This window comes from Apteryx rowi, unplaced genomic scaffold (genome assembly GCF_003343035.1).
Source record: "Apteryx rowi isolate R43461 unplaced genomic scaffold, aptRow1 scaffold_149, whole genome shotgun sequence".
Lineage (NCBI taxonomy): Eukaryota > Metazoa > Chordata > Aves > Apterygiformes > Apterygidae > Apteryx > Apteryx rowi.
The window spans coordinates 803,215-826,435 of record NW_020447741.1 but is presented as its reverse complement, the minus strand read 5'-3'; the positions used below and the strand labels follow the sequence as shown (position 1 = coordinate 826,435).

Here is a 23,221-nt window from a genome sequence, read left to right as displayed (position 1 = left end):
GGTGGGGTCTGTTGTTGGGTGTGGATGGTTGCTGAGTTTAGGTCTCATTTGTATCTTTGGTTTTGTTTTTGGTTTATTTGGGAAGGATGTTAGTGGGTTTTGTTTATTCTGTGTTGTGAGCTGAGTCATTTCCTGAGGCTTGGGGGGATTGATGTGTCTGAGGTTATAATTTTGGGTTTGCTTTAGTACTTTTTGTTGTGATTGTAGTGGAGGATTTTGTGGAGTTTTGAAAGTTTGGGGTAGCTACTGTTGACTGGGGTGGTGTTTTCTCTGTCTAGTTAGATTTTAGAGATGTAACTATGCTTTATTCTTGACGGGTGGGAATGTTTTTGGTTGCTGGGTGAGGTTGTTAACCTTGTTCGTTGTTTTGGAGCTTGTACGTGGTTTGTCTTGTGGGGTGATAGAAGCAGTTTAGAGGGCTGTGTATTTGACTAGTGGAGTTTGTCATTTAGTTCAAACACTGGAGTCTCACTGTTTTAGGTCAAAGTCTTCAAACTCTACCCTTGATGCCAAGGGAACATATAAGAAGGATTTTTCAACATTGAAGCAAGATGTTAACATAAAGGTTTGCATTTACTGGTTCCCATTTCCCCTGCAAATATTTTGTACCTCAAGTCCGATGTTCAGATAGCAGTCGATGGCTAATACAGGGTTCTTGAAGTTATGAATGGCCTTTGGAAAGAGTTTGTACGTCGCATGTTGAAGGAATTTCTCCAGAAGGAACTGAGATGGGGCTGCCAGCAACGTATGCTCACTGTCTGGGGCACAGACGTATTGAAGAGGCATTATCGATGCCAAGGTGTCTGAAACCTGCAACGAAAACAAGGGGAGGCCTCCTTTAACCCACTTACTACTAAGTGCATCTTCTCTGCAGGAGTTAATCCAGGCAGGGAGAGTATCACCACGACATGGCAAGAAGAGAGAAAACTGGGGGAAAGAATCAAAAATCTCCACTTGATTTTAACGCAGTACCACTGCATGGAAATAAAAGAATTACTTGTTCTGTGGTTGCTAAGGACCTCCATGGATATCTCAGTGCCTAAAGAAGGATATAAAAATACAGAGTTTACATTATCACAACATCTATCATCCTTTCTTACTCCCATGTGGTATAAGAAATGAAATCCTCCTTGTGTGATGCGCGGAAAACTTTTTCTAGGGAAGAATGTTATCACATATCAAACCATTATTACCAATTCCACAAGAAAAGAATATTTCAGAACCAATGAAAAAGACCTCCCAAAATACTCAAATCTGGCACTTAGTCAATATACTCTGAAATACAGGCATGAGTTTTTAAAAGAAGAGATGGTGTGGGAAGAGTTTAAAACTACCATGAACACAGACTGGTTTACTGAAGTAAAGCCAACACTTTGAAATTTATCTCCATTTAAAGCCAGTACAGTTAACAGAGCACAGGTGTAACACATGCTGTATAAAATATCCAGTATCTCCACAGCATTTTTGTAAATACTTGGATTTCCCAAGTGGATTTCAGGAGGTTCCTATTTTCAGTGCCTTTACTCAGGTCTCTTTTTGTCAGCAAGTTCAAGGACTGAAAGTCATCACAAACTAGCAGATGCTAGAGATTAATGCCTATGTTAAAAATACTAAAACAAGGCACAGGACAACTTGCCTGCTGTTCATCAGAACATATGCCTGTACATGCTCCCTCCATCAGATAAATCAGTGAATAGCTAAAACCAAACTCTTTCCAATCCCAACAGATTAGGAGGATTACTGTTAATAATTTATAATTATATAATAATTTATAATTAGCAAAACATCCTATTGTTTTCTATTTATAGTGTGTCAGCCCTACCACAGACTAGGCCATGAAAGTTAGATGTCAACCAAGCACTAAACAGATCTAAAGGGCCAGAAAATTCAGTATTTCTACAGGAAACAGGTCCTGATCTTACCCTTTACATTTGATGGAGCGTACATACAGACTTACCATGATTTTTGGCTTAACAACAAAGTCCTTTTGTCCTCCAACTTGAATATGCTTCTTCATGACACTGAAGTTGTTGAAGCGGCAGATGAGCAGGCCACTACTGTTTGTCCTCAGATTAAAATCTACATCTTCACAGAAATACCTGGACATTAAACACAGAATCACTAAACTAGCTGTGTTGCTGCCATGAATAACCAAGCATTCACACACAGGCTGCTAAAATGCACCAGGACTGGCTTAGCAGTGATTTTTACAGACAATCTGATACGGTTCCTATACAAATTTCCTACACAGTTCTTAACATCCACTTCTTCAATGTGCTCCTGGTGTAGAAAAGCACCTGCAGATGATCTTAAGACAAAACAAATCTTCACTTCTCTGTGTGCATGTATGTTTCTTCCCAATACAAAGTTTGGGCAGCCTTCTCACCCTCACCAGGTACTGGCAACAATCATTTCTTCCCTTTTCTTTTTTTTCCCTCCTTTTTAAAAATATTTCTTCCTATTGTAGACCTGACAGAAGTGCCATGGTGACCAATCTCCATTTCTGAACAAGCCTTTTCTATTTGACATATGTTCTTATGARCTGGTATCGGGGAGAAGGGTGGCTTTGAAAAATATTTGGCTACTGGAGATGCAGCAGTTAGTTAGACACTAATGGCAAAATACTAAGACGTAATGCTTGCTTCTGTGGGCTGATTCCCATCTCATGACTCAACCAGCCAAAGAACATGAAATCAGCAGCTCTGGAAGCCAAGCCTGCATTGACCAAGCTTGCACTGACGAGCTACAATTCCTTCACTCAAACATACGGGATCCCGGAAAACAGCAGCAGCAGCCCAGGATGAGATGCCCCAGGGTTGTCTGTAGCTCATGAAGAGGGGGTTTATTCCAAACTCACTTGGCTGAGCAGGAGTTGGATTTTGCTTCAATCTGTGATGAAAACTAGATGTAAAGCCCTGTGCTAATAGCGACCAATTGCAAGTGCTTTAGAGTGAAGCGAGGTGAGGAGGGGGGAAAGAAAGGAAGGAAGTAGCAGAAAGTTAATTCCGTTCATCTGTTTTATTTCAAACTCAGGAGACAAAAAGGAGAAGAGCTGACTCAAAAGAAATCCAAGGAATCTCTCCTCATGGTGTTTGACATAACAATGGTTCAGTCATTTCCTACACTCTTGCTTTTAGTGATGCAGCTTAGACTTACCAGTAGGGTCCTAGCTCCTACAGAGACACTCTGGAAGCACCATGCACTTCCTGTGACTGACACCATTTTGGCCTCTTCTATTTTTGGTCTCCCCGTTACTTTTTTATCCTGAAGTTTCTTCCTTCATCCCTGCTTTTTCAGTCCTGTCCTTTCAGTCCTCTCTTGCCCTTGTCTCTCTCAGTTCATCTGGCTCTCATCCTCCACCACGATCACTACCTTAGCACTCTCCCAGCTCTGCTCCTTCCAGCCCTTACACACCACAGCAGACAGTCATTGCATTTAGATGTAGATCATTCCTCCTCTGCGGGCACTAGTGCAATGCAAAGGATCATCTGAGTAGAGAACAGCGACACCCTCCCATGCTCAACCCCGGGGCTGGTTGCTCTTGCTGTGTAACAGGGGAGAAAGAACAGAACACGGTCTCTTCACCCTGGGGTTAGTCACCCATCTCACTTCAGCAGCTTCTCTTCACACACTTTTTTTTCCTTGCAGGAGACAGTCTTTCTGCAAGGATCAAACATTCAACTTACAAGAAAAGAAACTAGCCAGGCCAGTAAGGATTTCCAGTAGTAACTGGGTAGTAGCAGAGACCCCTAGAAACTGTAAGCTTGGATTGTCTTCACTTAATATTAGATGAAAATGATAATCTGAGTTATCTGGCTAGTCTCCCTAAATAGTAGCTGAAAGAGATGCAAGCACTGCCTGGAGCGTTTTAGCCCAATCTACACTCAGCCCTCAGCCCTTTAGCTAAACACCTTTAGCCCTAGATGTTTACAACAGATGGCCTGAATCACCCTCTGGAAATGGTCCTTTCCCTGCAGAGAGGGCCTGGACAACTAGCTGAAAGTACAGGTTTAATTCTTACTGAACTACAATAGGTGACACAAATCCTGTCCTACCTACTCAACAAATAGTTGCTGATCATGAGAAGAAAAGTTCACTCCTGTTTTTTTTTTCCTGGCATACAGCATCATATTTTGGAGAGAGAGTGCAAAAGAGTCTTTCAGTTCTCAGTCTGACAAACTGCAGCAGGAGCAGGATGATTATTCAACCAACATTTCCTCTGGCTGAGTTTATGTCTGGTTTGGTGCCTTATTTGTTCAAGTGCAGCATACATCACTCTGTGTTTATTTTCCTGATTATGGGCTCATACTTTAGACAGGATCATCCTATTTATCTCAAAAGCATTTAGAAATACGGTGGCCAGATTCTTATCACGCCAACATATTTTACCACCAATATATTTTGCCTACCTGTTTAGATCATATTGCACATTCTGGGTCAGGTCTATGTTGAGCAGTATAAAATCATGCACGTGGCATCTGGAGAACGGAGCTTTTGCTTTCCTGGCATTCAGCTTGCTGTTCCATTTCTGAACACCCAGTATTGCATAATGAACAATTTTGGGGGTGGCTTCAATGTGCTGGAGAATGCTCTTCAGAGACACGTTCTTACTGGAACCCTCAGGCTCCAGGGACTGACTGCAGAACGTAATCACATACAACATACAAATTGGGCTTGTTATTATTATATAGCATACATTATATTTACACACATACATATAGATAGATATATTTATAGGTACAGGACCAAGGAATCCCATTAACAATCAAGACTCTATTCTAGATGTTGTAAAAATATATACATGAATACATGTTCACATTTTTTAAACAACTGCAAAACTTATGGCCAACTAATCCTATCCCTGCCATCAACCTAGTCATCACAAGAAAATGGGCATTTAAGCAGAATTAGGTCTTATATAACAATTTAGAGATAGAAAAGGAATCACCTTATGCACCATTTCTGGAAGGCTTTTTTTTTTTCCTGTAATGACAGCACAGGAAAACATTGAGAAGAGCAATGGCTTAATGCCTTCTAAAAAGCTAAAGTTCTCAAACTGTTTTCATTGAGAAACATAAATCAAAACAAATCAGGGAAACAAAATATTGAGAAACCACTCCAAATAGTCACTAAATGCCAGAGTAGTTATAGGCAAAGATGAGAACTAGCAGGGGTTTGTTGATAGTACTGACTATGGGACATGGGTGTGAAGGTAGAGCCAGGTGAAAGTGCGCAGCAGCAGGAGCCTGGGTTTGACAGTCAACAAGACAAATTTACAGTCTTACTGCAGGTCTCAGTGAGGGGCAGATGGAGGCAAGGAAAAGATGAACTGGTTTTTGATTTTTATGTTGTATATCTAATGCCAATTCTACAGTTCTTGGACTCTGAATAAAAATTGGGTGAATGATGACCTCTGTGAGGCCCTTTGGCTAGGCAGCCTGGTGTTATTACATCAAAGCCATGGCCACAAGCTGCTCTAGCTTAACAATATTTAGAGTATGTCCCCAGCAGTTCCAGCTGCTGGACTGTTCCAGGTGTCTCATCTTTCATACACTGTCAGGTGCCGGAGATGAGCCTAAGTCACAAGGTGTGGATGCAGACTGGAACAGCATTGCCACCTGTGACAGGTTAGTGTGGGGTCCCCAGCGCTGGGCGGTTACTTACCTGGACTGTTCATGGACACTGTGCATGTTCCACAACACACAGGAATCGTCCATGACCACAATGAATGGCCACACACACTGGCGCTTGACTCCAAGTTCCTCCAAGCGGTTTCGTTCCAGTTCTAGATTGTGGTAGGAAAGTTCCTTAATAAGAAATCTGGCAGCACCTGAGAAAACACCATATAGAAAACATACTAAGATCTTTACTAGACTTTATCACTCTCTCTTCCCTTCTCTGGCCTATGACTGAAAAACAAAGCCACCTATCCTGGCCACCAGGGCATCCTGAAAGAGTGCTGAGAGAGGTTTCAAGTAAAATCTCAAGCACATTTCATATCCAGGAGTCTACTAAAAACCCCAGAGAAAGGCTATGCTATCTGCAATCATTGCCCTTTAGGAACTTAGTGCTCTTAGTTTAAAAAGAAGTCAATGTGTCCCTTTTTCAGTGTGAGTACATTCTAAAAGGCAGATACAAAGAAAAATGGACCTCTTAAGAGACTCCACAGAAGATGATTTTGTGGGCATTAAAGAATAATTTGAGCCAAGAAGGGGCTGAGATCCTAAAACTGAAGATACTTAAAACCTCTTGCAGGAAAAATTCAGTGTCCATGAGAATGAAGTCCCAAGTAAAAGCCCTTAGGGTTCAGCTGCAGTTAATACTTAACTTTAGCTAACTAGAAAAGTTGTAATTTGAAAAATTACATGCAAAATATCTGGAAGGAATATTCAGGCAGGAGGACTGAGTACAAAAAGTGAATAGGGCATATAAGACATCAGACTTTGAATTGGAAAGGCAATAAACACGTGGGAAGGTGACAGGACAGTGTGTGCTCATGAAGAAAGACGAGAAAAGGACTCTGCAAGAAAAAGACAGGTGCAGAAGGACAGATAACAGCTATAGAGATGAATGGGAAAGCAGTGGTTTTCTGAAGAGCAGGGAAGAAACTGGAGAGAAGAAAGCAAAACTTCTGTGAGGAGAAAAAAAAACAGAACACAAAAGCAGAGATGAACATGTTTGAAAATGACAGCATAGGTTTTCCACCAAGAGGTCTTGATCAATATAAACATATATTCCATGTCCCTAACAGCATTTCTTATGCACCATCAAACTTTGCACAGGGATTGTTCTTGTTACGACAGCACGAATGGGAAGGACTGGTGCAAAGTTTGCTACAGCAACATGACCTACACTGCCCAACGTGGTTTTTGCTATTTTCACAGCAATGCATTGATGGTGTCTCTTACCAATGCCAGCATTGTTGAACATGCCTGGCAGGACGAGCATGATGTGGTTGGGCCAGTATTTACGGTAGAGTGGCATTTCATACTCCTTGACTACGAGGAGGTGAAGGTGGCTGATGCCTTCCATGGCATGGTAGAGGTTCAAGAGGCCGTGTTCATGGCGCCCACTCGATGGAGTGAAGATAGGACTCTTGACTGCATTCAAATTCTGCTGGAACAGGAGATATTTTGCCATCATTGGATAAAAAGCAGGTTATTCCTGACATGAATTTTGATTTATTTATTATTGACATTGGATTTTAAGAATATTGATCACTGCAACACATACAGACTGGACAGGGTATTCAAAAAGAGATGATTCTCCTCCAAAACTCCAGCTCTAAGGGAAGTCAGATAAGAATCATGTAAAGGGCTTGAAAAAAAAAAAAAGAAAGAAAGAAAAGAAAAAAAAGAAAAAGGGAAAAGGGAAAAAACCCAACCAGCCACCATTGATTTTCAAATGTACATCAAGTTGACTGCATGTAGCACAGGTAGCCAGCAGATGGATGAGAGCAGCACACACCCACCTTGTCAGAAACAAGAGGGAGACGCATACTTTCTAGATGTTTTCCTTGCTTGCTGAAGACAAAATGGTTCTCTTTGGATTTGGGGATTATAAAATGCAGTTGAATCTCTTCTCCTAGCATTGAGGATGAAAACGTGAATGCATGCAGGGTGGAGTCAGATACCTGTATGCAAAGAAAAAGCGGGAGAAAGATTTACAAGCAGGGAATCCTTAAGATGTATACAGCAACCTGCCCTTGCATGTCACAATAACAGCATGCAGCCACCAGAGAAGAACATCCAAAGCACCCTCTTTCAGTAACTAAAGTTAACTTTATTATATTCTCATTTTTCTTCACCACAAGCCAAATTACTTAGGCATGTACCTTGCCTTGCTATTAAAACAATCAGCTTTCTTTACCAGTAATGATCCATTTGACCTGGAGATTATTTTTCAATACTTACAAGGAGAAGGGCAAAATACAACTACTAGGAAGCAAACTGTTCAAACAAATTTGCCCAGAACACTCAGAGACCGGTGTAGAGTACAGGTTTGCCTCCATAGCAGAATGCACTTGTCGTTCAGAGACTCCAGAAGCAACACAGCCACATTAGGATGGTATTTTTCCTATGACAATACTCTAAGCAGCTAGATAACCGAGTATTCAGGTGAACTTGAGTTTGCATGGCACTTCACTGAACCGTGTAAACATGTACAAAGTACCTACATATCTTATAAGATTTCATCCTACAGAAGCATGTGTCTACCTCAAGGTCAAAGCATTTACTCTGAGCAGTCACCTCTCCATCATCTTTACTAAAGATAGATTGAAATAATTGGCCTCTATAGAGATGAAAAATGTAAAGGGTTTTAGTTAAGTTCTGTTAAAGAGTTTAAGAATCTCTCTCTCCATAATGCTTGCTGACCAACGACTCCCCTTTGTATGTGTAATTTCTCTGTGTTCAATTATCATAATTCTATATACACAATTCACACATACATGTACAAGTAGATATTTAGATGTATTACTAGTAGTTACATACACAATCACCCCGTTTGACCGGATACACAAAGATGAGTGCAGGGAACAACAGATGTCCTTTGGGAGGATTTGCTTGTGACAATGTACTTAACAAAGCATGAGGTTTAAATCAGACCTGTTGGTGCTGTTCCATAAAACTAACATTGTACATTTCCAGTTCAGTGTGTCTATGCTGCGTTAGGTTAATAGTAAGCTCTTGGAAAAGAGTAGCAAGTAAGGAAAGAAAGATTTGAGATAAGAAAACTCCAAGTAAATAATTTGTGGTGGTTAAGAAACAATGTCTGAGCTATTAACCAGGAAAAATCTTACCTGCCAGCTTTCTGTGAGCATAACTGTTTGTTTTGAAGATCAAAAGATCAAAAGGATTATTACACAGTTAAAAGTGATCCCTTTTGTCCAGCGGCTCATAAGCTACTGCTGAGAAGCATGCACAGTCACATACAAAGGGAGGAAGAAGTAGGCCTTCCAGTCTCCCATCACAGATATTGATGGCTGGTATTTAGGTAAGACAAGCATCTCTGTTAGTGTTAAAATCCTCTCTCATGAAATCCTGTGAGCCTACTGGGAAAGCTGAACAATGCTTTGGCTTGAGACAACTAGTCACAATATTCACCCTTTCTCAGAGGCAGCTGAAGAGGTGAACTGCATATGCAGAACACAACAGACACAGTTGATGCTCCAGGGTCTGTAGCTTAACAACTTCCCTGAGAATGGAAGAATTAAGCAATTCCATCTCAGGGAAGATGAAAGCAAGAGTCCTGAGACCAGAGCAGTATGCCTGGAGAGACCACAGAAAAATCAAGGATGCAGTTAACGCTTGGGCCTTGACACCAACCTGTGCCGCAGGATTAATATCCATGTACTGATGGCACTGCTCACAGTGATGGAAAGTATTGTAAGCTGCATATTTTGTCAACATCATGGACACTGTCTCTCTTTTCTTAGCTTCCTCTGATTTTGTTTCTTTGCTTGTTTCTGTGTACAAAGAAAAGCAACAGAAATTTTACGAGTGCTAAAAACAGAGACTGTGACAATACTCTGCTTCTAAGCAACTACCATCTTGGTAACAACTGTAAAGAACAAACAAATTGTTTTGTTCCACATCATTTTGAAGATTTCAGGCTCTTGTGAGCTCATGGGTTCAATCAAACCAATAAAGTACTCGGATTCTTTTCAGGAAAGTAATCCTAAAAAACTCTACAATTTTACTGACCTTGTTTCACTCTCGACAGTTGCTCCGTGTATACTGGACTTATAGTTCTGTACTTGGGGTCATGCACACTCAGGTCAAAAGATATTTTACTGAAGATCTCAATATCCGGCCAATGGTCATTGCTAGATTGAGTAATTTCACTATTTTCTGTATGATCTGGAACAACACACTGTAGTATCAGACAGTATCAGACATCCACTGAAAGGTGTTTACATGATGTTTGCTGATTTACAATTGCATGAGAACTCACATGTGCACACACACAAAAAGAGACATCTTTGAATGTCATAAATATTAACCAAAATTGAAATAATAACTCACACAAAACCACTTCAAACAAATGGCAACCCCTTGGAAAATGCATGGGGGTGAAGAAGTTCTCACAGATAACTTTTTGTTCTGCTCCTCACCAAGCTGCTGAGGTATAATTCACTCTGGTTTATACATAAAATGCTAAAATGAACAGTTCTATTTGTGCAGAAGATACAGGTAAGTCTCCAGTCTCTCTGTGGCTTCCTTTTTAGTACACAGAAAGAACAGTAGGTAAATGAGAAGCAGAAGTATCCTAAAGCAGAATGAGGAAAGCAAGGAGAAAGAGGCTGGATAAAATTATGAACTAGTAGTTGAGTACATGAAAAAGACAGTGAAAGACCCACTCCAGTCAGAAAATGGGATGTGGCCAGCAAGAAACAACTGAAATATTTTCAACAGTAATGACAGGACTCTGGGCTTCAGAATGGGAAAACTCAAATTACTGGAGCAACACACAAAGCTGAACACCAGACTGAACTCTAGAGACCTAACATGGTGGCAGAGCCATCATAATTAGAATCTTACTGAAAGGTATGCACAGATATTAAAAAACAAAGATTCAAAACAAAGATAGAGATGGCAGGATACCACTGTATGAAATGAACTCTATAAAAATAGCAAGGATAGCCAGGATACAGCAGAATACAGATGAAAACCACAGTTTCCCTTGTATAAAGTGGAAAACAACTGTTACTGGTAATGGCAGAGCTCAGACGTTCTTGAATGCGATAGCTGATGAACTTCTTTGATCCAACGGAGGAAAGTCTCAAGCACAGGTAACAAGAACATTACAAAGCACTGGTCATAGAAAACAACCTTAGACTGAGTTATCACGAGTGGACTCAGTTTAAAGTTAGATGGAAGGACACACAAAAGTAGGTGAGCAACTACGATTACTGGTATCAGAAAGGCAGACTTAGATTAAACGAAGGCTGGGTCTACAGACAAGCACATGCTCACGCTACCCAGACTGACCCAACTGGACATCAGCCAGCTGCAGTTTAGAGGCCATTAACCTCACTGGCACCATGTTATACTCAAACTAACAGATGCTGTCTGTCAGGTGAGGCGTATTAGTTTGCAAACAGACAAATCCTGAGAGAGCTGGCTCATTAAAGTCAACTGAACTGAGGAAATTAGGGACTTGTATATGAATGAGGCTTGAATTTCTTTGAATTGCAGTTGTCAAATACAAGTAACAAGCATACCAAGGAAGATRAAACACTAGGAGGAAGGGGCTTCAAAGGTACTGTATCAGAAATGACACTAAGAATAAACAAAGTCCACGAGGAACAGAAAAAGCTCATCAGCAGGTGAATTCTGCCTTACATGTCAACAAGGTCATGATAAAATAAGGTTTGCCAAGTGTCAAATTGAGGTAGATCTCAGAAAAGAGCATGAAAACGATTTGCTTAGTTACACTGCCTTAGCTATATAAATAAAAATAAATAAATTTCAATTTTTTTGAATTAGGACAATTACGTGTCCAAGCGAACAAAAGCAGATGGATTAACAAAAGCATGAAAATGGAAATTGCTATAACCCAAGATGAAAGCAAAACTCTAAAAGCTTGATACACACTCAAAGAGAAAAAACAATCTCCATGGCAGATTTCTAGAACAGGTGTATGAAAGCAGACAGGAGCCTGATTTCAGCACAGGTATAACACATATATTATCTACAGAACTCTGGGTTCATTGCCTTGACCTTGGTAATACTCAGTGCTTGGGGAGGGTGAAGGAAATAATTAAGAAGTAAAGTAAATGAAAAATGCAATAAAATGCAACATGGATTAGCCAAAGAAATCCCGTGTTAGTTTCATTGCACCAATTTCTTTAATGATATATCTGTTTCTGCAAACAAAGGAAATGCAATGCATCTTATCTTTCTGGATTTAAGTAAAGCATTTGATATGATACTATATGACAAATTATTAATATAGCTGAAGAAAATGGAGATTAGTGAATGGTCTGTAAACTGAACCAGAAGGTGATTAAACATAAGATGGCAGCATGTAACATCAAAAGCATTAAGGCAGATCGAGGTTAGTAGTGAAGTTAAAGATCAGTAGCAGGCCATGTTGGTTGTTATTTTCACTAATGTTACTGGCTCAAAAAACAATGGCTTAAGTTTGCTGGTGACACAAATCTCAGCGCCATTGTCAACAAGAGGAGGAACAGAAAATCATCCAGAAAGAATTCAATGCCTTTGAAAACTATGGTAATAGAAACTGGATGATATTCAACAGAAGATAAATGTGAGTCACATATACAGTCAAGGCCTAATAGCAAGAATTTCTGCAGTAGGTTGGGAATGGCTAAGTTGGAAATGACTGAGTTGCAGAGGGACCGATGAGTGCAGGCTAAGTATCAGTGCCAGTGAAATGTGAGAATGAAAAAAGACAAGTGCAATCATAGGCTTCATCAATCATGGGGCTTCCAATGGAGACAGGGAAATATAAAAGCTGTTGTACACTGGGTTGGTTAAACATTCTGCAGAATACTGCATACAGTTCTGGTCACCCCTGTTCCAGAAAAATAAATTGAAAACAGATGCGTAGACAAGAGCTACAAAACCAGTGAGGAGAATAAAGAGCCTATCGTTTGTGAGGAGTCTGTAAGCTGGCTCAGGCTACCTAGATGAAAGCTGAGAAGGGATAAGATTGCTGCTTGAATACACCATAGAAGCAAACATCAAAGAAAGGAAAAAGTATTTTGATTTAAAAAAGAAGGAACATCTTTGGGTTGGAGAATAAAATAGTATTTTCAATCATCAGAGCAGAAAGGCTCTATAAAAGCATTCCAGTAGAAGCAGTGGGAGCAAAAAACCACAACCAAAAACCCCAAATAAACTCAAACTGCTCTTCAGATGGAGCTTCATACATTCCTCGAAGGGGTGTGACAAGGTTGCTGCAATCACAACAGGCCAGACCACATGACACAGAACCTTTCTTACATTTTGATGTTCCATCTTAAGTTTCTGAGATATTTTAGTTCAAATAACTAGAGAATAACAACCCCTGAAGCTCCAAACCGCAGAAAAATACAAATTTTCACTTATTAGCACCTTCTGAGCAGAAATACAAATTAGTCTTTTTCAAAGGTTGGAAGACAACTACGGGTTTTGGATACCAGTCTAATGGTCATCAGATTTCTGCTTCAGTGAGTTCTCTTCACTACAAAACCACAAGAACACTGTGAAGAAGACTCATTTCCTTTAAAAGGTTTGTGCTTGTCAAAGCTGAGTCCTGCCACAGCAGCTAACGGACCTGTGAGATCTGACAAATGAGCAGAAATCCAGAGGCTCCCCCCTCCCCTTTCTCCTCAATATAATATCTGTGAGCTGGAGACAGAAGACAATATTACTACAAATTGATATCTATATATAATTAAACATAAATAATACTGAAGTTTCAGCCAGAAAAGGAATGTTCTTAAATCTGTCTTGTCTGTTTAAAAGCTGTCAGTGCTTAAAAACTAGGAAGCAGAGATAACAAGGGCAGATGTTGCCTGTGTAGTTTGTATTCACTTTCATTTCAGTGCTATCTAAATATATCAACCCCCAAAATATTTAAAAGTTCTCAGATAAGCCCTATGTGAAATTTACATTTTTATTTAGCTATGTTTAAATATAGGCAGATATTACACCAAGTCTAGCTACACATGAATGGACAGGGTAAGTGGTAGCTATAATTTACAAAGTCTTTCTGTGAGCCTAAAAAAAATTGTCACTTTTAACAGAGACTCTTTTTAATGCATATTAAGAATGACTATTAAATACTTACTGGTGTTAATCTCCTCTTCATCATAAACATCTACTTCCAGCAACCTGATCAGCATGCGAAAAAGAATCCTTAGGAACTGCAAGTATGAGCCAGTCTTTCCCACCTGAATCAGATGAAAAAAAGTCCAAATCCCAACTCAGACTAATATGAAGGAGGGTTACATTTCAGATAAATGTATTTGGGCTTACTCTTCCTATTTTGCCATTCTAGTTCTGCCTGAAAAGAGAACAACAAGTAATATTCTCCGTTATGGTGATAGGTATTACATAATTGATTTAGGAGCAAAATCTGGCCCAGAGCCTGCATCACTTGTATACAGGGAGATTCGCAGCGGTTAACTACTCTTCTAGTGATGCGCTCATCGCAATTTTACGCCTGTTTCCATACACAGGCATTTTATTTACGCTAAAAGATGACAAACACAGAATCCCCCTCCTCTCCTTACCACTTCCAGCATGGATTTAAGCTCAAAATTTGACAGATTTTTGATCTAGAAGCACATTACTGCTTGCAACTTTGCATGGGGCCTTTAAAGTAATCTCCATTTATAGCTATAATAGTCCTCATCATCTGTCCTCTCTTCCTGTTCATACAGCAAGAGGAAGGAACTGTTCTCTTACTTGTGGAGGTCCTGTCAAAAGCAGCCGCCTGGGGTGAAAATTCCTCGAGCCAGACGTCTCACCCTGATTGCTGTAGTCTGCATGGTGCTGTCGGGCTGTTGCCCACTGCCTGTAGTAGAGAGACTGCTCTTCACTGTTCATGTCCTTGTGAAGCAAAGGCCTCAGGGAGCTCAGCCACGACACGTCAGCATGAGGCAGGAGGGAAGAGGAGGAAGGCAAATTCCCAGTTTTCTGTGAGCTCAGGAGGCAATAAGCAGCTTTTGACAGGATGACAATGCGTGGCAGGGCAGCTCGGAGGGCCTTGACATCTTCGGCCGAACGACCAGGCCACCGAAACGTCTGGGAGACCGAAGACAGTGATGACAATTTAGAAGTGGTACTGCTAGCCATCTGGTTACCCAGGGAGTCGCATTCTTGTTTCAGGGTATCTTCAGCTGTGAAACCAGGGCAAGTTCCCTCATCTACTGAGCTGTGCGCCACAGTCTGAAAGTTAAACAAGGGTGCTTGCTTCTGAGACTTGTCTGCAGCACTTGAGGAGCTCACACCGTTGTCAGCCAGGGAACCTGGGGAAACAAAGGAGCAGGCAGTGAACAGATACTGGCTAACATTAGAACTCTGATGTATGGGACAATTCTAGCCTACAAACACTTCTGTTCAGTGAGAACTGCTGGGTGAGCTCATTACCTGGCTTAGGTCAGAAGGTCATTTCATTTAAAAAGAAATCATCAACACCCATCTGTCCCTCTTGCTGGAGAGGCAACAGCCCTTCTAATTAGTGCTCAGAGTGCAAACACAAGTGTCCCAATACAAAATGATAGTGAATCTCTGTTTGTTAACTATCATTTCCCAACTGGGATTTGGAACCTGATGAAATGCTAGCATGACATACCCCATCAGATCAGTTTGACCCTCCTTGCTATGGAGAACAAAGCATTCATTTCACTGCAACCTTAATGTGAACTGGACTACGTTCGCTCCTCCATACCAGTCAGCTTTAAGTTAATGTATGGTGAAGACTCTGTACATGGCAAAGCCCAATTCATCTGTGTTAATACAGCAAATGCACAGGGCATCAATGGGAAGGATCCAGACATACCAGAAGAATGCAAGAAGGGAAGGTTGGTGAGATATGTTTTTCCACTGAGGCTCAAAGAAGTAGGGCCAGATCCAGGCATTCTGCTGGTGTTGGCAAGAGGCCCAATCCTCACTTAGCCACAGCTACCTCCACAGTTACTGAGCATTTTGGTATTCCTAAAATTTTATGCCATCCATTTCTACTCTGAATTTTAAGATCTTTTCAAGATCCACCAAAGAAAACTATTAACTAACACAAAATGTTTGTTTTAAAAAAATCACAAGGGACCTTTAGCTATGACATCCCATTCTCCCACTGTAACACATCCTTTTTTAGCTGTAGACAGGAAAATTGCTCACTGTGGCAATAATCTACTGCTAACACTTTATTGCCTGGCCTGCAGTAGGATACAGCTAAACTGTCCCTATTTGACTAAATACCTCAATGTTTGCATTCAAATTCTAATAACATATGAATGAAGAATTACTCTTCAGAGCAACAGCAGAACGAGTAACTGACCTGAGGTTCCAGTGACAGCACTGCTATTACTCTGGGGTCTGTCCAAGTCTATCAGCAGCTCATCAGAGTCATTCTCGTTACCATTAACCTTCTCATGCTCCTTCTCACTAAGGTCAAGAGCTACAATAGGCCCTCGAATTGCATCCTTTGAGACATAGCAGCATGCCAGGCCTACTTCTTGCTCTAATGCAGTCCGAGTTAAGTAGCTTGAGTCAATTAGTCGAAGGTCACAGTATTTCAATGACCTAGAAAATCCAACCCAAGAAAAAAGGATGTTTTGTTTTCTCTGACTTTGAAGAACACTATCTTTAATTGCTTATTAAATATTCATGAGCAACATTATTAGCTAGTAAATATCAAATGATTTAAAAATACCCAGCACATTTATGTTTGTTGGTACCTTGCACAGATGTTCATTGAATCACACAGTGCAGGAACTTTACTTTTCACAAGTTGCATTTTTCAAAATTTTAAACTGAACCAAGGAGAGTCTTCTAAAATACACTTTTTGTGAAAAATAACCAGATGGTATCAACCATGATGGTATCACCAGTTGCAAGTCATATACTTATCCTCCCCCAAAAAACATATCTAAACATTTTAGGGAACAATCATGTTGTAAGAGTCATAACAGCACCTGGGGAAAGTTTCTCCCAGAGGGTCCTTGCCAGTTAGAACAACAATGCAAGGTAGACCTTCCAAATCCTGATAGGTGCGAGGAATCCAGTCTTCCTGCTCATTTCCCCTCCAAGCCTGTGAACAGAGAATATTCCAGTCACATCTAAATTACACTTTCTAAACTGTCACCTGTTTTTTTTTTTTCTTGGTCTTGCTTTTTCTTTGTATACAGGGTTCATTTACTCAACAGCCAACAGGAAGAAGTTTGGGACAGGCATGCATTTTTTCTGGTAGCCAACTGGTAGCCAAGCATTAAATGCACAGCAAAAGGTAAGTTACTCAGTGCTGGAAACATATACCTAGTGTGGTACTAATCTGGTCTGTCAGAAAAAAATGCAATTGATACCCTCAATTTCAGGTTGACACAAATAAGTTCTTAGAAAGTAGTGTACAGCTAAAGTAAAAGCTTCAAGTGGAATACGAAAAAGACTCAGTGATACTCACATATTTGCTTAAGCATTCTATATAATGAAAGATTAAATGAAAGAACAAAATTTACATTTTCACTGGAAGAGACTCCACAGGTAAGGACTAAAGTCTACCAAGGCCCAAGACCTCACGACTGTATTGTTTTTCCCTCACCACTGTGGGATGACAGCTTGTGTCAGTCCCACATCTTCCACCCTCCAGTTCCTTGCTTCAGAAGAGCTTAGCGACCCCAGCTGAGCCCATTTGTGTTCTGTGTGTTGGATACAGCCTCCCCAAAACATGCTGCATCTTGAGTAATATCTTACTTGCTATGCTGCATAGTAGACTGCCCACACTTACAGATGATATAGGCAGTATTTGATCAAAACGGGCTTGAGTACCCTATAGCAAATGTTAAAAGGAAGTAACGCTGAAAGACTGAGTTTATATAAATGAGCAGGTACGTATTCTCTGATTAACTGCTACTACTCATAGACAATGCTGCAGGCCACCACCTGAAGGTTTTCTTTAAGACAGTCTACAGCACTAGTTGGCAAATATTAGCACCAAAATTAACAACTGCATATCTGAGCATATTCAAAGTCATTTTGGCATGGGGAATCACAGGCACAAAATTACAGTCTTCAGTCTTAAGAAAGAGACAAGAAAATGCCCCTCCTTAGTACAAGTCAAAGGCAACTACTCTCCCTTAGAAAGGAAAGAAGCCATTCTATCTCTACAAACATCAGAATTATATTACAATGCTGAAATGCAAAAATGCAGGTTCATATCCAGCCATCCCTATCGATGTGTTATGGGTACTGCCTGGGAAACCTAATGATGCAACCTCTTAGATTGCTGACCAGTCACGACAGGAGAGCAGCAGAGCACATCTTTCCCAGAGATTTTGTACTTCTGATGTTGTTTGGAGAGTTATGGTCTCTCCAGACAAGGAAATTAAGTCGTAAGGGTTTAAGAATCAGCAGATATTTGAACTACAACATATCACTCTGCTGGGAAAAGCTTTTCCTGCTTTTTCTTAATAATGGACAAATATCAGTGAGGAAGACTCCTAGCCAGCTGAGGCCCAGAATCTACTTGGCTGAACTGTACAGACAACAAAAACAAATAAGCAAGTCCAACTACTCAGAAGCTGCTCATTAAAAACAAAAAAAACCCCAAAACCTTTCGATTTATTCTTCCCAGCATAGCTGTGCAAGACAGCAAGATGCAGCTGTCTTGACAGAACAACTAGACATGTGCAAGCTTCATGGAAAACATACCCTGCAAGAAGAACCCTGTCTTAAATTCTCCCTTAGTTCCTCTATTCTTGACCTRTATGAGCCATTCTCTCCTTTCCCTTCCTCCTCCCCCAAAAGGTCATATTTTATGAATCATCTTCTCAGCTGGATGAAGAGGATTGAAAAGGACGACTTACTAGCAGATCAGTGACTCAGTGTGCCATTTTACCTTTTGAAAATTTCCACTGAAAAACCTATGACTGATTTTTTTCTTAGCTTAGGAACAGCATGGTTCAGAGTAGTATTTCCCTTTTCTTCTATGCTTCTATCCTCTTTCCCCAGCCTTGAAGCCTGCTGTTTTTTGCAATCCCTGCGTAGCATGTTTGTAGAAAAAAAAATATTTCTCCARCTGCCTACCAAACTGTACTGGCTCTGTTAAGCAGCTTCGGCAGCAGAGACATTCTCTGGCTCAGCAGGGTTAGTCTAGCTGTGTGTTAGTCTGCTTCTCCAATGCTGAAGGTTTCTGAGAAAGTGCAAGGCTAGAAAACGAGACAGGGGAAGACAGATACAAAGCACCTGATTTTCCTTCTTCTGGCCTAGAGTTTTTTAAAAAAAAAAACAGAGTGCCTGGGGCTTTGAACTGAAAACTTAACTTGCATACAGAAGGTGTATTTCTCATCCTCATTTCTCAGGAGGGACAGAGTGCTGCATCCTTCTGGGCTCCTCGCTTCTGAATAGCTCCCAGACTGTTTGATTCTTATTACAGTTAAAGGGTGCCCTCTATTGCCATGACAGCACACTTGGTGCACAAAATACTTATTTAAATTACTTTCCACCATCTCATTCATTCTGTACCCCAGGGTGTGCCTTCCACCTTGAAGTCTGGCTCCCAAACTCAGAGGTCTGACTTGTCTGACTTGCCAGCTGGCTCCACTGACAGAGAAGGGAACCAGCATCACAGAGCTGCTGCCAGCTCTCCCTGCCCTGCTGTGGCACCACACAAGCTAGTAACTTGCTGTTAGGGAGAGGCTAAGCTAAGTCTAACTTTCCAGTGAGGGTCACTGACAGCTATAAACTGGTTCTCTTTCCCTCTCCTGCCCCTGAAAAGGATCAGAATGAAATCTCATCCTCCCTGAAACTAACAGCAGCTATTYGTGGGACCAGCATTTCAAGCCTCCTTCTCACCAGAAAGCTCTCAGTAACCTAATATTGCTCTACCACTCCAAAAGAGGCCTGGGTACTCATAATGAAAGCAGATGGCAATCAGTCCCACTTGCTCTAGTCCTCCGACCTTAGCACTCCCCTTAACATCAGAAGAAAAGCCAAGCAGCAAGGAGACTAAATCAAAATGTCTGCAATAAACTAGACTCAATGATAGCACAGCTGATGCATTTTAGAATGGGAATCAGCTTCATATGCTAGTACCATGTCAGATACCCCGTGTTAYCCAAGGCACCAGACTAGCAGATATGGCAGACTGGCAGAAGACTTGCAGGTGACCTTCACCCTTCTGGAGTGGCTGCAGGAGCCCAGTGGGACAACCCATCTAAAAAGACACTAGAGGCTTATGTTTGGTCAACTGAATTTCTCTCCTCACTGTCTTCATATGCRCATTTCAGAGCTGAGTGGGATTTTTCTAGTCACCTGTAAGGAAAGAAACAAGTCCAGAATCCTACGGTTTTGTTTACTCCAATAATCATTCTCTCTTACACTGTGGGGGAGATGGATATGAAGAAATATTTAGATGGTTTTTTTCATTCTCTACCTAATCACTGTTCTCCATTCAGAAAAATGGCTACATGGATATTTACCTGCATTGCTCTCATACTCAATTCTGACCCCTACTGAAGGTCTCACAGGCTGCTCCAGCAATGTGTAAGGGATGCAAACCTAAGGCAGAGGGCCACAAAGAAATCCTCATAGGACAGTCCAGAATGACTTAAGGTTGTCTAGCCTCTAGCCAAAAWATCCAGCAGCTCAGAGCTCTTAGCTCACATCTTGTGTTCTCCTTCATTACTTTTCCTTTCCTCTCTTCCCTCTCCTGCTGCAGACATGATTTGAGAAGCAGAGGTGGTAGCTTCCTTAAAGGACACTTTATCTGTCTGTGGTCGTAGACAAGCTCTATAAGAAAGACTCAGAATTCATTCCTTTTCCTGTGTTGAACACAGAATATAAGTCATAGTAGAAAAAGCAGATGAATCTCTGTGTGAGACTTAGAGCAGGGATCAGGAGAGATAACCAGAACTACTTTCAGGGTGGTATTAAGACAGGCAATCAGTTTCCATTTGTTTAATTAATGTAATGAGGTTAATATAGGAAATAGATTTGGCTAGTAGTACCATGCTCTTATAAATCCATGCAAAAGTTTAGCCTGGTGCATATCTGCTGCGCAGAAGAGGCTTTCAGCATGCAGTGATTTGAGAAGTCTATGACAAACAGAATACTTTACCAGTTATCAGAAGGGCAGAAGATGGAAGGACAGAGCAGATGACAGATAAACTAGACAGACAGATAAATGGGTGGAAAGAATTAGTTTGCCTAGGGAGATGTGAGCTCTGCTTTCAGAAATTCAAAGAAGAAACCTATCTGTTCTTTAAGACTGACTCATGCAGTTATTCAACTTTAACAAGTGAGATAACATTCTGTGTTTGACTTCATGGACTGGTAACAATTTAATTTTTTTCTGTGTTTCTAAATCATCACACTATACTTCCATGGAAAACGATACCAAACTTGCACCCTTTTTCTACAGAATAATTAACTTGCAAATCCACATACGTGTAGGAATGCACACAAAATGTGTGCAACAGCCAGATGACTACAGTGGTCATACAAAGAAATATTTAATTTCTGCTAACCTTTAACCGTGTCACAAAATGTTTTGCGACAGTAAGTTCTGAAGCGGGATTCCCAAGGAGGATCTCAAAACGATACTGCAGACCTAACTTGTCTCTTACTTCTTGTAACCTCTCCTTGGCCAGCATGGCTAGCTGCACAGATGGCACCCTAATGACGAGCATGTGGCCGCAGCCATTCTTATCCTTTCCTGGTGAAGTGATGAGGTCGTCCATTATGCTGAGCGTTTCGGGTGTGCTGTGATCCCTGAGCGAGGCCATGGTTGTGAGGGCCATCAGTGCCTGGGAATACTGCTGAATGAGAAGGTAGCAGCGAATCACCATGCTGTGCAGCCTAGGGTACCTTTGAGGAGACACAGTTCTGAGTTAGCACTTTCAAAATCACAGCAATATCCGAAAATTAGCTGAAAATAGGACTGTGGAGTAAAGAAGCACCCACTTACTTGGCAGTGCTCAAAGAACGAAGATTTCCATGGACAGTAACTGTGCACAAAATCTAACTGCGTTTTAAGTAAATGCATTTAACATTGTCCAAGTGCAGACTGTAAGAAGCCAAGACCTGCCCTCAAGTAACATAAATGATAAACTTCTGTCACGTTCACTTGGGCCAGAATTTCAACTAAAAATCTCTAACTTGACAGAGATATGGACCATCTCAGATGCTGTTCATTCCAGCAGCACAGGCTAATAATCACTTTGCTATCCAGGAGTTTTTTCTTCTATGAACATGGAGAACCATCACTGTTTCAAAGGATTTGTGGGAGAAGTCCTTCATAATTTCATATCTCTCACCCCACTCACTAGAAAGCTAAATCTACCAAAAGGGATTCCTGGCTCTCAGCCAAATCTTAACTTTCATTGTGCCTTAAATTACACAGGCAATGTCTCTTTCTCTCTTGTTGCAGCTATATTCAGTGACAACAAATATGGTCTCACAAAGTAAAATGCTATAAAAAAAAGAACATTAAAATCTACTCAAGCAAAAACTCAGCTGATACCTAGTCATTCCCCATGAGTTCACTCACTGACATAATGTTTAAAAAAAGCCCTTACAATTTAGAGACACTAGTAAGTTATGACGTGTCAGACAATTGGCAGTAACTTTTTCTGTGTAGCTTTTGCAAATGCAAGACCTCAAAACAGTGTAAGACAATGAGGTAATTCAAGTTTGCACAATGCTCTTTCACCAGAATTGATGCTGACTTGAAGCACATCAGGTTTTTGCAAACTCTGGACAGCCAATATAGATCTACCAAAGCAGAATAATTTATTTGCAGTCACTTGTACATGTGCGTGGGTCCTAGTGTGTTAAAGGCAGATGAGATTAAAGCATTTTTTGACAAGAGAGAGCAACAGAGTGGGTGTGATGTACTTTCCTGATGTATATACTTGGCATGTGAAGGCTCTGGCGCTATACCCTGGAGACTAAGTGGCTGTAGTGTTCAGGATATGGCTACTGAGCATACTTGGAAATTATCTGTATACAGCACCATTTGTTGCTTTCCTCCCAAATGATCAGCATTTATTTTCTCAGCACACCTTGGCTCTATGGAAATTCTGAGCAATATCAGCTACTAAAAGCAGAAGCTCCACTGATTTACAGGATATGTTTCTCATTTACTTTGGTGCACTTAAAAAACCCAGTCCTGTATCCCTACCACTGCAGTTTTTGCAGCATGAATTTTATCACTGCGCTACTATGCCTTTAGTACTAGTCTTGTGCTACAGAAGTCTAAACAATTAAACAAAACCTCCAAATTTCCTCAGTCTATTTCCTGAGTAATTTAATAGAGTATATAAGATCCACTTGAATAAAGTGCTGTGTCTGTCTTTTGACCAGCAGGTACAGTAGCTCAACAAACCATAAACCAGTCATTAAATCAATAAATTAAAAAAAAAAAAATTATCGCTCCTCCCCTAGAAGTACCCACTGAAATTTTGATACTAAAACAATTGGGATTTTTCTTATAATATCAAAATGTCTGAAATGTTTTCAGACTTATAAGCTTGTATGGCTCACTTACT

General features: G+C 40.7%; 1 protein-coding gene across 1 annotated transcript in view; it reads right to left on the bottom strand.

The window, feature by feature from the left end:
- The window catches only part of GREB1L (GREB1 like retinoic acid receptor coactivator), a 65,903-nt gene that overhangs the window by 4,160 nt on the left and 38,522 nt on the right, over positions 1 to 23,221 (bottom strand). Inside the window, exons 17-29 of the mRNA XM_026058590.1 lie at positions 21,200 to 21,539; positions 16,652 to 16,767; positions 16,015 to 16,259; positions 14,421 to 14,983; positions 13,801 to 13,903; positions 9,705 to 9,860; positions 9,327 to 9,466; positions 7,472 to 7,633; positions 6,909 to 7,113; positions 5,665 to 5,830; positions 4,410 to 4,637; positions 1,958 to 2,099; positions 610 to 810 (exon numbers count right to left, since the gene is read on the bottom strand). Coding sequence (XP_025914375.1) covers positions 610 to 810; positions 1,958 to 2,099; positions 4,410 to 4,637; positions 5,665 to 5,830; positions 6,909 to 7,113; positions 7,472 to 7,633; positions 9,327 to 9,466; positions 9,705 to 9,860; positions 13,801 to 13,903; positions 14,421 to 14,983; positions 16,015 to 16,259; positions 16,652 to 16,767; positions 21,200 to 21,539 — 2,767 coding nt within the window. The remainder of the gene's footprint in view (positions 1 to 609; positions 811 to 1,957; positions 2,100 to 4,409; positions 4,638 to 5,664; positions 5,831 to 6,908; positions 7,114 to 7,471; positions 7,634 to 9,326; positions 9,467 to 9,704; positions 9,861 to 13,800; positions 13,904 to 14,420; positions 14,984 to 16,014; positions 16,260 to 16,651; positions 16,768 to 21,199; positions 21,540 to 23,221) is intronic.